Genomic DNA, 19,817 nt, shown 5'->3' with positions numbered 1-19,817 from the left:
CAACTCACTCCACCGCTTGCTTGAGAACTGGGATGGAGGATGAAGCAAAATGGAGGAGGGAGGAATGGGGTAGAGAAGGACGCGGGTAGGGGGGAGAAGGCAGGATAGGGGACCGAGGGAGCAAAAAGTTAAAAAACATTTTAAAAAAGCACATTAGTGCTGGCTGCTTCAGAACACAGTAACATAATCCACATTAGCGCTGGGGGTTATAGCGCTTTATAAAAAAAAATAAAGATTTTTAGCCATGCTGCTTTACAGCGTGACTACAAGTTATTCTTAAAGCCGATAGCTCTCATTAACGAGAACAAATGGCTTTTCCAAATCTTGTTTTTATTTCCTAGCAAAATGTAACCATTAGAATGTTACAGAAAACAATAACGCAAAAAAGTAAGCAATATTGACGTTTTATTTCAACTTCCAGTAGAGAAGACTTGCTAGTTTTGGAATAAAAGTACTTCCAACAAAGTCCTACAGCTTAACTGTGGATATAAAAGAGTAGCGGAAGAACAAAAATATTTAGTACAAAAAAAGTAAAAACATTATTTCTAAAAAAGTTCGACATTTATTTGAACAGAAGTTTAACTTCTGAAACCTTTAAACAGTATGTTTGGCAAAACAACAGTTGTCTTAGAAACTAAATGTTTTTGTGTGCTGTAAACTGCATAAAACTGCTTATATACTGAAACATTTTACACAATTTCATTTGAAATGTAATCTATTAAATTTAAGGACCGCAGAAACGGACATGTTCCCTAATCAGTCACATGAGTGCTTTCAAGCAGCATGACTGCTTTAAAGGGACAATAGATTGTTATTTAACAGAGAAAAAATACACACGATCAACAAATAAAATGCATAGCATATCTCAAACCTTCTTTTGATCCACAAAGCTGTGCTTAAACAATATTCTACGAGTTTCAACCCATCAAATACATCTAGATTCGGTCTATTCTACTGATAAACATCCAAAAAACACTGTACATATAATTAGCAGAGATAATACCTATTTTCTGGACAGCAGTAGTGTCAGTACACACTTTTGTAAAGGTTAAATTCATCAAGCTAAAACATGTTTTTCTTTAGGAACAGCATCTATTACTAGTTTTAAAACAGTCTGGAAAAGTTCATGAAACGTAAGCAAGCATCTCGTTCAGCCTTAAGACCACCATTCGTATTCTATTTTCTCCACCTTCAGGGAACAAGGGGGTGTACCGACCCCCAGAAATTGACAAACAAATTCCGAACATGTAAAATGTGACCTCAAAGTGCAAGATACGTGGGTCTGTAAAAAACACCAATTTTTAACAGGTAACTTTTTTGGGGTTTGAATAATTTTTTTCCTAGTACTAACCAAATTCACACAACATCCTACTACATTAAAAAGCTTCGCTGATCATTATCCCCCCTCCGCCCCCCCAAAATAACTTTACAAACGTAAAATGTTCATGAAGCCGAAAGAACGTAACAAAGGGCTGTAGAGTTGTTGTCACCCCTTCGATTCTAGCAGTTGGTCACTAAAGTCAAATATGTTTGAGGCCTTCTTCGAACCTCCCCCAATTTACAATGTCTTCCAACTTGCACATCCTTCAAGTACATGCAAGGCGAACTAGGTTCCAGAGGCCATCACTGAGGAATCCATTAAGACACAGATGAAATAGGGTTGTGAGGAGAACCCATTTGTGTGAGTACTTTATCCAGCCACTGCAAGGGACCATGAAGATGTATCTCAATCCAGCAGGGGGTGCTTGTGACGTCCTGTCTATGGTACTCAGCACCCCAACCCTGGAACACAAAATTACGAGAAGTTAGAAATATTTCTTTCCAGGAAAGCTCCAATTAGGTTTTTAGTGTAATGCTAACCTTATGATGGGTCAAACATTTCAATGACATCAAGATACAGAAGACCTATCCGACAAAGGGTGAGGTTTATGCTTAACAGGGGCTATGGAACATCTAAAACATATTCATCACTAACCACAGATGAGTCGCGTGCATTTTTATCCACAGACCTATGACGTCAGCAGCAGGCACCAGTCAAGATACTGTAGAACACTTAAGCTCAGCTTTTGTATTTGAGATTTCTTCCACCTAGGGGTGATCTGAAATTCTTGGGTGAAGGCACTAGTGCCCCGACATTGGTATTTTCTGCACATTCAAATATGTTACAAACCAAAAGTTCATGATGGAACCTTTGTAAAATGAATATACATTCCAGTATGGGACCCTAAAGTATGTCATTTACATACTATGAACAGCAGATGACAAAGTGAAATAAAGATAATAAAACTCAGTGAGCACTGTACTTCTCATTCCACTGTCAATGGGATGGATATTTTGTGTACAATTTGTCCGATTGATTTTTTATGAAAGCCGCAAAACGGCCACAAAATTGGAATTATTAGGAAAAGTGAGAGGGAGTTGAGCAGGGGAAAGGAGGGCGAGGGTGCAAGCAAAACTATATGGGAGGTATAGATATTGCAAAATGCATGGCTTTTCAGTGGATAATGGGAACAAATTCCACACGTTTCTCAGTGACTTACACAAGAAGCTTTCGTGCACACATGCCTGCACACAATCGGCACCATAGCAGAAGTATAGAAGTTACCTAACATGCATGGATCCTTCAAAGGATGCGGTGTCTGTAAGACAGCTTGCACGAGAAGGAAAAGAAGCCCTTCACAACCTATTTCATTACGGGTCTGCTCACACATATACTGTAATACTGCTGAACACCTAAAGACCCACACAAAAATTTCCCTCTTGTGTAGTGTATTCCTTTTTCCAACAATAGGAACCTCCTCTCATCGCCTGCAGTAATGAAATTGTGCTCAAGCGGTTGGTTTGCGAGTGACATCGAGTGGATTCTGGTGCTGAATACACCTTCATTGGCTTGCTTTAACCAGGTGAGCGCAGATGCCTTTTAAGGGGTAAAAGCTCCGTCAATATCCTTCCAAGGAGGCAACCTGCGTGCGCTTTAGAAGACTGCCTGCAGAGCCAGAGCATTAGAGGTGGTTAAGACTTTGTGCACAGCAAAGAGAATCTTGAATCTATTCAGTCAAAACCATGGAGGTTTATTTCAGCACCCAAGGATTGTGGAAAAAAATGTCTGGTGGGCCAGTGGACTGATGTATCCCTTCAGGAATCTGTGTGTGACCTAATGGCCACAGTTCCAAGAGACCCAAGGGAAATGTGCGCCTTACAAATGCACTTTATGTTCTACACTTGTTATGTTATTGGGTGAGGGGCAGGGAGAATTCCTAGCTCATACAGAAATCTGAAAACACTGTCTAAAAATTTAGAGAGCGATTTCTTCACTATACGGTATTCAGGAGAAAAGGATTGCAAAGTGATGGAGCTTGAATATTTAAGAAAGATTTTGCTTGGTCAAATCCTGCTCATCGTGTGAATTACTAAAACATACTTCAAAGAAAACAGGACTAACATTGTGTCTCATTGAAGACAGAGTTCTAAAACTGAATTGTAAAAGCATGCAGAAGGGTGGCAACCTGGTGAAACAGATTTACGAGAGACCGAACAGAAAAACTAAACGTGTGCTCTGATAATAATGTGAAAGATAATAGCGTAGTGTTTAATTTCTAGTAGAATAGGATTCGAAAAGATCTCTCAATAGAAAATGCGTTTGGTTACGTTTTCTTAAATGTAAATCTGAAACTTCAAAGAGAAACTGATTGTTTATGAATGAAATATGATTAGACTATGTTTATGAAAACAATATAAAGGTAGTTATATCAGATTTCTTATGCGATTAGTTTTTTTCAAAAAGTGTTTTAAGGTTAACACTTCTGATTTTCCATGTAGGCCTCAAAAATTGTATTGCGTCCTTCCCTACAGGGCTTAGAGAAATGTATTTTGTCCTTCATTATTTTCTCTGAAATAGGATAAAATGCTAACTTGGTTTGCTTTAGTTACAAGTATAATCACCAAAGTTCATTCTTACAGTCTGAATATTCTCTCTGAGTAATATTGTCAAAATTTGGTGCAAGCCAACTCGGAAGCGAGAGCGTGGACATGTAGATTTGCAAATGTACTTCCAACTTCAGAGGTTAAGTTAAATATTGTACATGCTTAGAAAACTGAAGAAAGGAAAACAAAGGTACTAAGTGTAGGTTCCGGATGATTTGGGCTTGAGAATGATCATTCCATGATCCCACCATTGATCCCAACCAATAGAATATTGGAACCTGTGCAAACGGGTATATTTGTGAACAATTCGAGGTATAAAAACTTTGTGGGGAAAAAGTATGTGTGCAGCTATTAACTTGCAATTCTTGGGCATGACATGCTGTCGGTCCAAACTGACTATCCTGAACTGAACTCTCCTGATTTCCCCTGCACTTCCTTGGTTGGCGAAGTTGAGCAGGTTATACCTTTCGGCTGAAGGGTTAATTATTCCAGACTATTGCATGCTGTGCATTTAGTCCATCTTGCGTCTTAGTTCTGATATTCTACATCAGAACTTTGGTTCGTATTATTCCTGAAATTGCATACTAAATTGCACCGCGGGGGAATTCCAGCCGCGCTTAAGGGGTTAAGCTTATGAGTTTGTTTGCTTATTGATGAATATTATTCACAAGTATTGATTATTGAAGTAATGTTGTTAGATAGGCATTTCTTCATTACAGGTCCTCATGAGTCCCTGTTAGCTCTTACAAAGATCTATCAGAGGACCTCATGAATTTTAAGTGGTTGTAGAGTTTCTATGGGCCCGAACTCTATGTTGTTGTGAATTATATTACTGAGGTAGGAGTTTATAGTGTGATGGGTAATCTGTGGCCCAAAAAAGTTACAACACTTCTGCTGGATCAGTTTTCTGGTAGCATAATCCGATGGTTTATTTGACTAAATACAGTAGGTAATGAAGAGACGGAGTTGACATTGACAGATTATAGACATTCGTACTTTTATGTTCTATGTTGTTTTCCGTTGTTGACCTTAATGGAAGTAACGGGTCTGTCGTTAGCCTAAGATCTCGGGATAACGCCTAAGGGTGTGTCTTAGTGTGGCGTACACAAAGTGTGTTGTCTGCTGTGGAAGTGGTGCTGGGCAAAGAGGTTTTGCTAGTGCTAACGTAGGGAATCTTGAAGTATGACAAGTGAGGATTTTTGAGGTGGCTTCAGAAGGCGCATCTAGAGAACTCTTGAAGATTTTAATTTAAGTGAGGGCGAAATGGCGCTGGCCGATGTTTTGCTGGAAGCAAAAGAAATTCTTCGATTGCGTGGTTCTATCTTTATATTCATTTTAGGTGAGCAGACCAGTTGTTTTATGTTGTTTTGTTAAAAACTTTGAGAAAAACACCAATGCTGACTTATAGTAACAATTTTTCTGCAGACTATAAGTAGAAAACACTTAGGAATGAGTTGCCAATGATACCTCAGGTTCTACCTTGTTGGCCCAGAACTCCTGATCCACCATCACATCTTTGGAGATTGGGACACAAAGAGAGGCAATTCTTCTGGGCCCAATATAGAGTTAAATGGGAGTGTGGCTGGTGCACCCAAGGTCAGCATGAAGGTACACCTGGACGCAGGCGATCCTGAGGCCCATCAACCTTTGTAGCCACAGAGCGGAGGAGAAGGAGGAGGAAAGCATCCAAATAACAAGACTACTCCTCCCTCCACCACGACAGAAAAAAGGACTCTATAGAATGAAGCTGAATACTCTCAATCTGAGACATGATGGTATTTACTTTTGCATCTTTGGGATAGCATTAGCACTGGAGGAGGAGACAAGGTCACTGATAGTCTTGTGATACTTCCTGCTCAGTTTTCTGTATAATTACACTTCTGGAAGTTCGATTTACAATAACGGAGAAAAGAAAGAAGAACGAACCAAGGAATAATGAACAAAGATTGACTGGAAACAATAAAAAGCAACTTTACCATTCCTGACTTTCTTTAGAAAAAGCGGTTTATGAGGAGGATGGGGAAGAGGTTCTTCCTTTTTTAAAGAGGATTATCCAGCTCTTCTTGCATCCAGGCACCAAATGAACTTAAAGCCTAATCACAACCTGAGCTCGGCACGCCTAATGAAAAAATACAAACAGTATGTGCCACCATCCTGAATACAGAATCTTAACATCTAAGAAGGCACAGCTTCCAAAAATATCTGAAGTTTTACCAATATCTACAAGTTGTATTGTTTAAGGATCCTGTCCCATTGTACTGTGCCAGGGATAGTCCGACAGTTTTACATAATTGCAATGGTTTGTACAGTACTTTACACCACACTAAAGACACCTTAATGACAGAAGAGAAAAACAAAAGTAATGATAGAGAGAAAAGAAATAATGGAAGAGAGGAAACAAAGGGACATGTTTGAAAGAATGAAAAGAAGCCGTAGGATGGTCAGGACTATCCTAAAAATAAGTATCTTGCTAGATGGAGCAGTCATGTATTGCGAGTACTTGACCTTATCTAGGTTACAGGCAGTAAGAGAAAAGACCTGGACAACTAGTGCTCAAGTCAAAGGGGTAATGGTGGGGTCAGAAAAAAGGATGAGGGTGCAGCAGGGTCAGAAATCAAAGCACATTGTTTGAAAGGTACTAAGAGGTATCAGGAAAGGATGCATAATCCCAGGGATGCAGGAGAATAATACCCTTCCTAATCGCTTTGTCTACAGTGGACCTGGATGAGTCTGCTGTGGACGGTATGCTTTTAGCAGATTGAGGACTAGAGCTCACATCTGGGATGTGTGTGCAGCATGGAGAATGAAGAGAGGAGAACAATGCCCATTTTGTGGTCAAGTTCCTGGGAAACTGCAAGAAAAATTATTTGTAGAATTTGCTATTCATTACTAGTGCCGCCTGACACATTAAATGGAAAGCCAAGATTTTGAACATCAGATATTTTAACAGCACGGCAATTTGCGCTTAACTATATTGTCTAGGGACTCATTTCTTTCTTGTCCATTGGTACTGAAGATAGCACTTGTCTGCTGCCCATAGCCAAGGCAGCCAAAGCCACATAGTAGTGCGCCAGAAGATGAGAGGAGAGAGACACCTCTTTTGGTTGGATGTTTCTGAATCTATTATCTTTAATGCAATCGTGCATCTCCAAAGATTGGCCATCATCCTGATTATAGTTCAAACATTCATTCTGCTATAGTGTGTGTTCCCATTAACCTTTTCTTTAAGGAGATGCCTTAACTACTTTGATCTATTACATCCTCAATCAGGGAACAAACAACCATACCTAGGTTAAACAGTCCCCTGCTTATTGAGACCAATGAAAGGCAGGACCACTATGATCAAAGAGTGTTGTGTCCATTTTGATAATAAGGTTTTCATGAACGGACATGAAAATGAGCACTAGTTTCTCGAGACTGTTGTGTGCTGTGCAATGGTGCATTGTGGGGCCAATTCATAGGAGTACCAATGCCTTGAATGGGGCAGATGTCTTTTGGATGACCTCAACAGCATACTGATTCATACTGCTGACGTGTCTAAATGCTGTCTACGTGGAGATAGAAGCCTGGATCCAAAGGCAGGCGAATCTCTTGGAACTGAAGAGGGTAATCAGAACTTCTGTGTCCTTGCAAACTGATAGTTTTCGGTTTGCCAATTCTTTCAAAGTGAGCTGATCTTGAATACGTAAAGGTGGACCATCCAATGATGGGTTGGAACAAAGTTGTTTCCACTCTATTTTCAATTTGAACAGTCTTATAATGGAGGACCCCGTAAACCACATTAAGGGTCTCTTACTCTGTAGATACCACCTAAAATTCTTCTCAACTTTAATGTTAGTCAACCATGATGTAGGGCATCTGCCTTGTTTGATAACCTCCACACACAAAGTGTGATCACAGCACTTCAAATTGTCAAGACATCAGAAGCCAAGTCCTGAATACATTTCTAATGAGGTACAGGTGCTCTGCTGCTGAAGCTGTACTCTCAGGGAGAGGATTACAAAAATAATAGTGGACTAATCATGCACTACTGCTTCAGGATCCAGAAGTCTGTTACTATTTCCACTGATGCTGGAAATATCTCCCATGATCGAGAATGTTGCTGCACTGTTAGTCTGCATAAGTAATTTACGGCCACGGGAAGCCATGCAAGGTCATTCCGGAGACTGTGCTCAGTTACAGGACTGGGTCGCTTTTAAATTACTTGTACAATTTAAAATAAAAGTGCTCCATCTTGGACTGGATCTCAAATGAAGAAAGATCATGAGAGAGATTGGCCGCCTTTGGACGATCACATTTAAACAGCATCAGGGATAATTTGTGATGAGTCTGCAGCAGCAATGGACTCTGCCATTTTGTGTTTGTCATCATGGTAGCATCCCAGATTCCTGCTCTTGGGGGATAGGTTAAAATGCTGTTAAAGAGGGCGGATAGTGCACATACCATCCACTTGGCCAGTTATCCAATCCCTTTCCCATAAGAATACAAACTGCCAGCAAGCAGTCACTATTATCTTTCATGAGCCACAGCGGTTTCCCTGTAGTTGTTTTGAGTATTTTTTTTTTATTGTACCTTAACCATAGTAGCTTTTCTTGTGAAAAGTGTTTTTGCTTTTTCCGCTTTCGGTTTACACCACAAGATGTTGTGTGGTTATTTGGAAAACAGGCTCTCTAGCCCAAAATGTTGATTTTGCCTGAAGCTGAGTTAAGTAGAAGGTGAAGAGCACGGTTTCCAATTTACGGCTCAAGCAGACCAAATTTACTTCTGTACTTGAATTCACGTTGGCAAGGTGAACGTAAAAAAGTAAAAGAAAAGGCTTAGAATGGTATTACTTTAGGAAAATGTACTTGATGGTTAGTAAGATGCAAACCGCCATCAATGAGAGGAAACGTCAGAAGACAGAAAATGGGATTACAATACTCTGATTTTCAGCACAAAAAAACACTGATGTCTGCAAAATTTGTTAGAGTATGGTTATACTTTATGATCTCACTGTAAACTGCAGGGGAGAATGAAGATCTGTGCTACAACAATCAAACATGCAGTAAGCTAAAAGGGGCCATGGCGCAAAAGAGGGTCAAATTAGTGACGTCACTTATTTTTGACTGCTAAACCATATCTTCCCAGCCCTGCCACAAGGTGGGGTATAATTTATCCTCCAACAATATTCTCCATTACCCATGTCATCAATCATTAAATGGATACAGAAATACATACAAGCATGTATAAGCGGGCACAGAAAGAATCCAACAGAGGTTACCCACCTTCACAAAACTCATTCGAATAGTGCACATCTTTGTAAGCTCATAGACTGTTTCAAAGCCGTGGTTTACGGACTGGGCCAAAAGCTGTGCAAATTCTTGGTTGTTGAAAATCTTCAGACTGCAGCCGCTAGGGATCTTGCACACGGTGGTTGGATGGAAGCCATGGTGGTAGTTGCAATTCCGACTTTGTACAAAAATACTACTATCACTGAGACATTCAGCATACACTTCTCCTCCAACATAGTAGAGGTGAACACCTAAAGGAGGGGGTTAAAACAGTGATCACGTTATAGTACACTGGAAACCATTCATGAAGCATGCAGAAGTTCTCAATTTAAAAAAAAACACTTTTTTCTTCGAGCAGCAGGTAGTATAAGTAGGTGAGACACAGTTTAAATAATTATGGATCTTTGATAGAAGTACATTTTAAGCAATATCTTAACAGCTGCAATAAAGACAACGCCCTTTAAAACTAGATCCCGAGATAATGTAACAAAGGAAAGGACAATATGTTAATTGAGCTGACAACAGCTATTCACTTTGCATACTTCAAAGGCTTTAATAAGGTCATCACAACATTTATTTCCCTCTCCTGAAGTTGTACTCACATGCAATGTTTGGTGTGTGTTATTTAAAGGAACCGAATCAGATCACAAGCATGGTGTCTAGTTGTCTGCTCAATGCAATGCTATAGATAGTTCTGCTTTGATACAAAGGGAGCGTGCATAAAGGAAGGCAAGAAAAGAATATGAGCAAGTTGGAATCACAAAACTACTCCTAGAAATACCAATACATTTTGTCTTTGTATGACACCCCTTTTTAAGTCTAATCTAGGGACAGTTTTAGATGTTTCGCCAGCCTCTAGTATTCCAAAACGCACATGCAGACAGTGGTTTTCTGTCAGCCCTCTTCATCCACTGGTCTGTTCAAGTGCCATTCACATGTCACATTTTGATTCTGCCCACCAAAGTATACAGCATGGGGCAATGTGTGAAGCTACTTCAACCATTGACTCTCTTGACTGTGAATGACGGCATAATAATTGTGCAAAAGGGCATGTCTGCCTAAAAATGAGTCCACTGCAGTGCCAGGCCTGATGAGATTATCACTTTTGATATATTTTGTTTTACATATATTTTTTTTTTTTTAGATGTTTTAGGCTTTTTTAGGGGGAAATATTTACTTGCCACCACTACTTGGCAGCATTTTAATTTGTTACTCAATTTAAACTTGTAATATCAATTGTATATGTTTGCAAATAAATGGACTGTAGATTTGCCATGGCCAACCCGATTTGCTTTTCAATGCTTGTTATGAGACAAAGCAGTGATTATATTACAAAAGGTCGTAGAGTGGAACGCAAAGGGTATGGAGAAGCTGAACAAATACATTAGGTCTGCCTATTGTATTTTGGCAGATATTTTGGGTTCTGCAGGGGTGCACCCCCACCCCTTTAAGGAATCTACCAAAGGGATTACGTGAGTCTTAGAGCAGGAAAGAGATGAAGAGGCAGGTGCAAACTAGTGTTCCTTTCCCTCTATGCATCACGTTTACAGATGTTTTTTATATTTTTTCACATGAATTATCTATTACCCACTTGTAACCACATTGTGATGATAGATAGATAGAAATACCAATGACATATTCCCTGGGTTGTCACAACGTTTTAGGTGGTGAGCAGCTCATTTGAAGGGAAGACTGGACAAACACCACAGACTCTCTGAATAAGATCACTTTTAGCGGAGTCTTTATGCATAGGATCAGCAAGTGCTATCCCTGCCGAGCTAAACATGTACAAAAACATTTTACCATTGCAGGCACAGTATTATAGAACGGCTTGGTAAAATACCATTAAAGACAACCTAGAGTGAATAAAAGCAGCTAATGCACGCGAGTTTATCTCAGAGCTCCCCAGATAAGCATAGCTTTACTCAGAAACAATAGAGAACCCAAAGACTATACAATGCCCATTCAGGTCACACTACCCCATAAATTATGCATAAAAGAAGTAGGGAAACTGCAGTACTTTCAAAGGTATAGGTGGTAATCAGATCCTTACTATAGAGCACTCTACATACAATACCGTCGACATTCTAAGTCTGCTCACCTCAAATGTCTGTTTTCCTAGCAGAGCTTTTAAGCACAGGATGAACACAGTAAGGATTCCTAATTTTGTTTGTGTGATTTATGCAGCACTCTATGCCTAACATGGCACTGTTTAAAAACCTTTTAAACAGTCCAAAAATGAAAGAGCTGGGACTCCTTTACAGCTCAGTAGTGTCATACTTTATTCCAACACCATGGCACAACAAAGGAAAAATATATACAATTAAATGCACAAGAGTACGCATGGTTCGGAAACAAGTTGTGCAGAAGGCAGCACATATGGTACTCCTTCCATATGAAGTCCTATGAAACATGAAAAGATTTGCCCAAACAAAAAACGCAAACTCCAAGTCTTACAGTCCTTTAGTGTGATGTTTATAGGAATTACCACAATGATGCATATGTTACTCAATACCAACAGTCTGCGATAACGTCTGTGATTTTTATTAGTGAAAACATATAGAAGGGGCGCAAATTACGACTTCGATAATGTTCAAAGACTAAGTTACAACATTTGTATTGTTTGCTATGCTTTTTTTAATCAGATACGGTTTAACAATATTCAATTTCCTAGTTTCGGTATGAGTGAATTTAGACAGTGGTTTATTTTTAACCATGGATTTTCATGAGATGATCCCCAGGATGACAAAAAAAACATGCACTTTTACCATAAGCACCCAAGTTGAAGCTATGAGGTTAGCATCTGTATTCTAGGCATTCTTCTGGAAAGGCAACTTCTCAACAGTTAATCTGAACTACTCTGGTAGTTGAATTATTTTATTGTCAGGGGGTGCCTGTCGGCCACGGGCCGGGTGAGGACTTTAACACCTATTCCTTTCCGCCCGAGTGAAGGACGACCACGGTCCCTTTAATGCTGCTTGGACCTTCCCAGAGGAGGGAACTCCGACGCTGATGTAGTCAGCCGTCAGCCTATCAGGAGCAAATGAGGAGCTGATAGCGCGGTACCCGGAAGAAGATAGCGCGCCAGTGACTGCCGGAGTGGGAGTGGAGAAGGAGTCGTCTGGTGTGGTTACGGAAGCGTCCGGGACGAAGGAGACTGAGGATTCAGAAGCCGCGCAGCCCCAGGAGCCGAGGAAGCCAGGAGGCCAACGAGACCACGAGCCGCCCCGCTTCAGGAGAAGTGTGGCTACACAAGGTACGGGCCCGAATAAGGGGACTCGTCTTGTCACGGGGAGGGAACGGGTAGGGGTGGTTGAGGGAGGTCACGGGACGGGTCTGCGTGTTTATTGTCGGAGTCGCAAACCTCCCCTTTCGAGCACACACCGAAGCGCCTATGTTCCTATTAACGTGTTGTGGTGGCAGTCTCTGGTGATCCCCTCACTCCCCACCCACCTTCTTCCAGACCCGGTACTCCGGTGTAAATAGTAACCCAGGATTTTTTTTTTCTTTCTCTTCTTTTGAGTGCCTTTACGGACCCCTGACGACCAAGGACCTTAAAAGGCCAGGACCATTGAAGAAAGCCATTCGCGAGCTACACTACCCCCAGCCCTGCTATCCCAGGACAAAGTTGTGTTTTTGCTGTTCTGATTTAAGTGCAGGACTACCTGCTATACGGAATAAAAAGAACACCCCCTTTCGAAACCATACCGAGTGGTGGTACTTTATCGTCTCTGGTTCCTCCCCCCTGTTCCATTCATCACATTTATTTAATCAAATAACCAGCAGTTTAAATTCTAGCAAATTCTAATTCACTACATCAAAATAAAATCAGGGTAACTCTCCAAATGCTTTTGGGGCCTATTAAGAGGCTGCCTGGACCTTGTATGCCATGAGCACTTTAGGTGTATACAACCACCTTCCACATAGATCTATTCTGCTAGCATTTTTCAGGTATTGGATTTCCATTCTAGACCATGTTTTCTAGACCAAGGAATCACCCGGTATTTCGACTCACATGGGAAACTTGCTCTCACTCTACATCACATTCCTAAATTTCTAAAAAAAATTGCAAATAAGGAAATCGTCAGGTTACCTAACAATTAAAAATGGTTGTTTAAGGTAGACAGTGAGAACTATAGAGACCAGAAACACTTGTGTTTGAATACCTAATTTGCTGAAAAAAAGAACACTCAAGCAATCAGTCATAGAGGGTGCGCTCAAGTTGTGGAATATCAGATATCAGAACTAACCCTTAAGTTTTGAAAAGAGAAATAAAAAGACACTGCAAGGCAAAATTCACTGACAGAAAGCCTCTTGAGATCTCTTCTGAACCAGTTCCTGTGCCTTGCAGAGCCCACTGTTGCCCACTAATGCGCACAGACTTCTTAGGATTATTTTGTATAGTTTTAATTGTTTATCCCTACTCTGCTGTATTTAGTGCATACTATAAAAATCCCCCATTAGGCCCCTCCACACTCCCTGTCTTTTTATCCTTTCACATAAGGGCATTTTACTGCTTTACAGGGTTGGTGAAAGCCTTGCTCTTGTCATGTGATTGATTTTCATCATTGTATCTAGTAACTGTCCTTATTTTGTTGTTGTGTTCTGTGCGATCTTTGTAAAGTGCTCCGTTAACCTTGCATTGTCTGCACTTAAAACATTTTTTTACGATCTACGCTGGTAGATAATAGAAGGAAAAACGAATTGCTATTTGCTGAGCTGGAGGTACTCGTTTGATTGATTGATTTTAAAAACTGTAAACAATCTGCTATTTCTGTGTGGTGTCACTGTTTTTTTTGTGCTTTTAAAAACAACACTCACCCAAGCGCTTCCTCTGCCTTCAGCGCACAGCTGATCTTAGAGCTGCTGCGCCCTACCTCGCGCTTTCTCAGCTGCCGCCATTCATCCCAGGCGTGCGTGCGGACTCCGCCCCTTTCAGGCCACGCCCCCTGCTGGCTGTATTTAAACCGCTGACTCCTAGCGGCATCAGATAACCCATGACCCAGTCCTGAGGCGGAAGCCGGGAGCTGGAGGTACTCGTTTGATTGATTGATTTTAAAAACTGTAAACAATCTGCTATTTCGCTATTTCTGTGTGGTGTCACTGTTTTTTTTTGTGCTTTTAAAAACAACACTCACCCAAGGGCTTCCTCTGCCTTCAGCGCACAGCTGATCTTAGAGCTGCTGCGCCCTTCCTCGCGCTTTCTCAGCTGCCGCCATTCATCCCAGGCGTGCGCGCTGACTCCGCCCCCTTTCAGGCCACACCCCCTTCCTCACCTTGATATGTGCCTGTACAGGAAGCGCAGCGGACGAGCGCAGCGGGAGCGCCGCTTGCGCGCCGAAGGCGCGCCTAAGGCAAGCCCATCTGCGCCCGTCATCGCCAAGTCATCGCCTCTCGCCAGTCCCCCTGGCCTAACTCCGTCACCACCCCTTTCCTATGACAGAGAGCTACTACTTAGCCTGAACCCTGGACGATCTTGCGTCAACATTACAGGTGGGCCCGGTCTTACCTGCTTAAAATGTCAAACCTGCAATTTTGCTACGACTGAACCCCACTCCATTCGACAGCGCCTAGCTCCGGAAAAAACCACCTCCATTTCGATACTTCACCTCAACGTAAGATCGCTTGCCAAACACCACCTTGAGGTTAATACCCTCATCCTGGATGAAAATCCAGACATCCTCTTCCTCTGTGAAACATGGTTATGGGATGGTACCTCCACCATTCCCAACCTCACGCTACCTGACGACTATCTGATGTCGACCATTAACAGAGATGGAAGAGGAGGCGGCATCGCTGTAATCCATAAAAAAATATATTCTTGTACATTTGTTAAGGAAGAACTGCCAAACTGTGAATGCGCCCACTTTAAAATCATCATAAAACCTAACTTCACGGTGTCGGGTCTCTACATCTATCGCCCACCTGGCCCCACTTCAAAATTCATCGAAGCTCTCCTTGAGACAACAACTTCCTTAATAACCAAAAACTCTAATTTCTCAATTCTGGGAGATCTTAATCTTCATTTCGATCAGTTAAATGACCCCACGATCAAAACGCTCCTTGCAGATTTCTCCGCACTGCAACTCAACTCCTTCATTTCCACTCCAACCCACTTAGCCGGTTATATCCTAGACCCAGTGTTCTCAAACCTAGAGAAACTTACCTCAGAATCACCCTTACCAATGGGATGGACGGATCACTCCCTTATTAAATTGGCCATTCCGGTCAATAAAAGCAGACACAATACGGCTTCGACCTGCCGATTAAAAAGACCATGGCATAAACTATCTCATAACGACCTGCATACGACCTTAGGTGACTTCCACCTTGACACCAACTCTGATATCAATGCCAACTACAGCGCGTTTCATGAGTGGATCACGGGCGGACTAGACAGTCTCATTCCGGCTAAATGGGCTAAAGGTCGCAATTCCCCATCCAATCCCCGGTACAACGATACCCTCAAAAACTTACGCAAAGAATGCAAAAAGGCAGAACGCCTCTGGCGTAGGGATTACAACAATGAAGATAAATCAAAATATCTACTTCTACAGAAAACGTACCACAAAGCCATCCGTGCGGCACGGACCGCCTTCTATGCCGACAAGATCGAATCTAGTCCCACCCCTGCTAAAGAAATCTTCAAACTCGTACAAGAACTGCAGAGCAGTAAAGCTCCCCTCCCTACTATCTCCTCCGAGCAGCAGTGCGAAGACCTTGCCAGGTTCTTCGTCGACAAGGTACGGAAAATTTACACCTCCTTCCCTCAGCTCACCCCTAGCACTACCAGCAATCCCTCCTCCTCCCCCAGCTACTCGAACATGACGTGCATCCCAGAAATCACCGATGATATCCTCCATAGACTATGCAAAAAGGTCAAATCTGGCTCCCCCGCGGACCCTATGCGCCCGGCTCAATTCTTAGAGTCACTCAACTTCTTCCTACCAGCACTTACCGCCATCCTGAACCTCTCCTTCACTTCAGCGTGTGTACCATCAGCCTGGAAGCAAGCGTGGGTTTCGCCTATCATCAAGAAACCCACCCTAGATCCATCTAAACCGGAGAACTGTCGTCCTATCTCCCTGCTCCCATGGCTGTCTAAACTCGCTGAAGCGCATGTCAACAGCACTCTATCCCAACACATGGTCAAAAACAACATCCTTGACCCATCACAAAACGGGTTTAGACCAGGCCATAGCACTGAGTCTGCTCTCTTAGCCACCACAGAGCACCTCCGAGCGATCTTAGATGCCGGTCAAAGTGCTGCGCTAATCCTTCTGGATCTTAGCGCGGCCTTTGACACGGTATCCCATGTCATCCTTCTCAACCGTTTGGAGACCTTTGGAGTAGCTGGTAATGCCTTGGACTGGTTCAGATCTTTCCTCGAAAACAGGTCTTTTCGAGTTTCTGCCCCCCCCTTCCTATCCAAACCCCACCCCATTGCACAGGGAGTTCCGCAGGGCTCTGCGCTGAGCCCATCCCTTTTTAATCTCTACGTCCAGCCTTTGGCGGCAGTGGCCAAAGAGTGGGGATTGACATTAGTATCATACGCCGATGATACACAGCTGGCCATCGCTCTCTCAGAAGGTCCTTCCAACTTATCCTCTAATTTCAAAAACGGACTCTCTGCGGTTGCCCGATGGATGACAATGAACTGTCTACAACTTAACGGCAGAAAGACAGAGGTACTTCTCCTGGGCAAAAACACCAGCCTCTGGAATGAACATTGGTGGCCGTCTTCCCTGGGCACCCCCCCCCCCCCAAACCCTAGTGAAAAACCTGGGTGTTTGGATGGATGACTCACTCAACTTTCGGGCCCACACCAAGAAAGTTGCCGGCACCTGCACTGGCCTGCTGAGAAGCCTCAGCCACATACTAGGCTTTTTCGACGCCAAAACCCGCCAACTAATTATCCAAGCCACCATCCTCTCGCGTCTAGACTACGCCAATGTGCTCCTTCTTGGTGCCAATAAATGTGAGATAGCACGACTCCAACGTGTGCAGAACTCTGCGGCTATAACTCTGGTCGGCCTCCCCCGCAGATGCTCAGCCAGAGCGACCATCAAAAAATTACATTGGCTACCCGTTGATTCTAGAATCAAATTCAAGACCCTCATTATGTCCTTCAAAATTCTCAAACTCAACACCCCCCCTCTGCTTCGACCCCTTCTCACTCCCTACGCCCCGGCACGGAACCTAAGATCCTCCAACCAAAATCTTTTATGCGTTCCTCGCATAAAACTCAGCCGCATGGGCGGTCGCTCCTTTAGGTTCCTCGGAGCCAAGTTGTGGAATGGCCTGCCACAACATATCCGTTCAATAGACAGCCTACCAGCATTCCGGAAAGCTGTGAAAACGTTCCTATTCCCTTGCCTGTAACCCTCCCTCTGTCTTGACCCCTCCCTCAGACCAGGGTCTTGGTTCTTAGCGCCGGGACGCCTCATTGCTGGGGCAGCTGTCGCGCTCTACCAAAACTATAGAATAGAATAGAATAGAATTTCCAAAGTGCTGCTTCTTTACCCTGCAGAAATTCAAACTAAAGAATGACCCTTGTCACTGTACTAAAAACAAATACTTAATACAAGAAGGTGCAGAAAAGCTGAATTGAGCTATTCTGCTGCCAAGCTAGACTAAATTCAACAGTGTAAGTCACAAACTGGTCCTTGAAACCATAAGATACATGTAAAGATATTGTGCAGTCCCAGATCGGAGGACTCCATGTGTAGCAGGGAAAGGGGTAGGGTAGGATGCCTAAGCGGCAGGGCACAATATATAAAGTTATAAAGCATTACATTCAAAATAGCTTATTGTGGTGGGAGAAGTCAGTATCTGAGAGTCCGCTGTCAGCCAGCAGAAAAAGAAAGTAATTTTTGCAGCTGCAAACAGTAATGTTGGGAGGAGAAGTGTCTAAAGCTATGAACAAGCTTAAAACAATAGATAACTAGACGGCACGTATGGCACAATCCATCAGTTTAGTCACTTTATTATTGCATGGTCTCAAATTGATACAGAAGAGGTCATACAAAAGGAAATCTATGTCTTAAGCGCCCAATACATCCTCACCTGACATAGTATAACATGAGAGGGCTACAAGGTATGGAGAAATTCCAGAAAAAATAAGGGAGAAAACATTGAACTAAGTGAAATGTATCCCCGGGTTAAACATTCCTGAGACCTCGAATTCCTCCAAGTAAAACCAGTCCCCAGTCCGCTACTGTTGACTGGTAGAGCAGTCGTGCACTGCTAGCCCGACTTTGCCATTAAAAGCAATGGCGAGCGAAAGCCCCCACTTTCCCTGGACATGCGTACAAGTCACTCCTCTGGTAGGCCTACCCAGCTCAAAGACAAGGTGCAACATATGATACAGGCAGGACATATATGCAAAAGGAACGTTCTTAGTGTGTGAAGGCTTGGTCGCCCAATCGGTGAGTACAGGGCTACAAGCTGACCCCTCAGCTTTGCTAACTCCTGAACGGTGCAACCAAAGAGGGCACTCTAAAGTATCAAACAACTCATTACATAAGTCCCGACTTTTATTTCAAGTTGAAATTAGTTTAACTTGGTGCATTGTGCAACTTTAGTCTTTAAAAGTGCATCTGAAGAAGCCTGCTGGGGTAAGTTGGTAGCCTAAAGTCTTCAAGTCGCTACCCACCGCCATCATGCAGCACCAAGACCCAAAGCATAGTTGTACCCGAATTTGCAGGGCCCACAAGTGCTGTTGGGGAGTTGCTGGACCCGTCAGAATGCAAGGTATCGACCCAGGAAGAATTGGCCTGTGACCACGACAACGGGTGACTGGTAGGCCTCTGGTGACAGGTCTTCAGGCAGACCGTAAATTACTTAGTTGGACATCAAACTGTAACCCAGACCCCCTCACTACCTTCATGGACAGGGAAATCCCTACAGGAAGACTCCGGTCAACCGCATCGCATCCACAGCATCTTCAGCATCTCTCCACAGCAGAAATGATGCAGGAGTTAGTGATGTTTTTAACATCCTGGACCATGGCCGTGGCTCTCTTGAGGAACTCCTCTGGAAGGTGCTATTGCAGCCCTTCGATCTCTTCCCACTGTTGGTGCCCATAGAGGTTGAAGTTGAAGTGGGCTATCCTCCATTGTGTGGCCGCCTCTGTCTGTCTTTCTGCATACCAGGCCCAGTCTTTTGCTCTCTTTCTCTGCTGGTGGCCCCACTGGTTTCAGGGCACTGCTTCTCTACTTTGTGGTTGTCACAATGATTGAATCCGCAGGGACATTCACTGTGTTGAATGCTTGTACTTCTCCACATGAAGGGTTACGGCTCTTGCTGTGGCTGGTTCACCAAAAGCCTTGTTCCCCTGGTCCAGGATGCTGAGGAACACTGATAGAGGTACGCTTTCTGTGAAGGCATTAGAGTTTCCAGTAGAATGCCTGATTCCTCCTTTTCTTCTTCTAATTGTCCTCCATACATGTCAAGTGCTCTTTTGAAATGGCTGTTGTACAGGGACAGGTCATCCAGTAATGAAGGCCTCAAGGGGTAGTTGCCCACGCCCTCCTCTGGGGACTCAGTGTCGAGGTTGTGCCATGGATCCTTGAACTAGCTGTATTCATCAAACGTTGGTGCCTTTTTCGTCCTCAAGTTTGT

The 19,817-nt window shown here is 43.0% G+C and overlaps 1 protein-coding gene across 1 annotated transcript in view; it reads right to left on the bottom strand.

Moving 5' to 3' along the window:
- Positions 1-388: 388 nt before the first annotated feature.
- Positions 389-19,817, bottom strand: part of SMAD1 (SMAD family member 1) — a 178,791-nt gene continuing 159,362 nt past the window's right edge. Inside the window, exons 6-7 of the mRNA XM_086962255.1 lie at positions 9,189-9,445; positions 389-1,782 (exon numbers count right to left, since the gene is read on the bottom strand). Coding sequence (XP_086818381.1) covers positions 1,639-1,782; positions 9,189-9,445 — 401 coding nt within the window. The 3' untranslated portion in view covers positions 389-1,638. The remainder of the gene's footprint in view (positions 1,783-9,188; positions 9,446-19,817) is intronic.

The sequence above is a fragment of the Lissotriton vulgaris genome, chromosome 3_1 (assembly GCF_964263255.1).
Source record: "Lissotriton vulgaris chromosome 3_1, aLisVul1.2, whole genome shotgun sequence".
In the NCBI taxonomy this organism is placed as follows: Eukaryota; Metazoa; Chordata; class Amphibia; order Caudata; family Salamandridae; genus Lissotriton; species Lissotriton vulgaris.
Note: the sequence above shows the minus strand (reverse complement) of the source record. Positions and strands in the feature narration are given on the sequence as shown.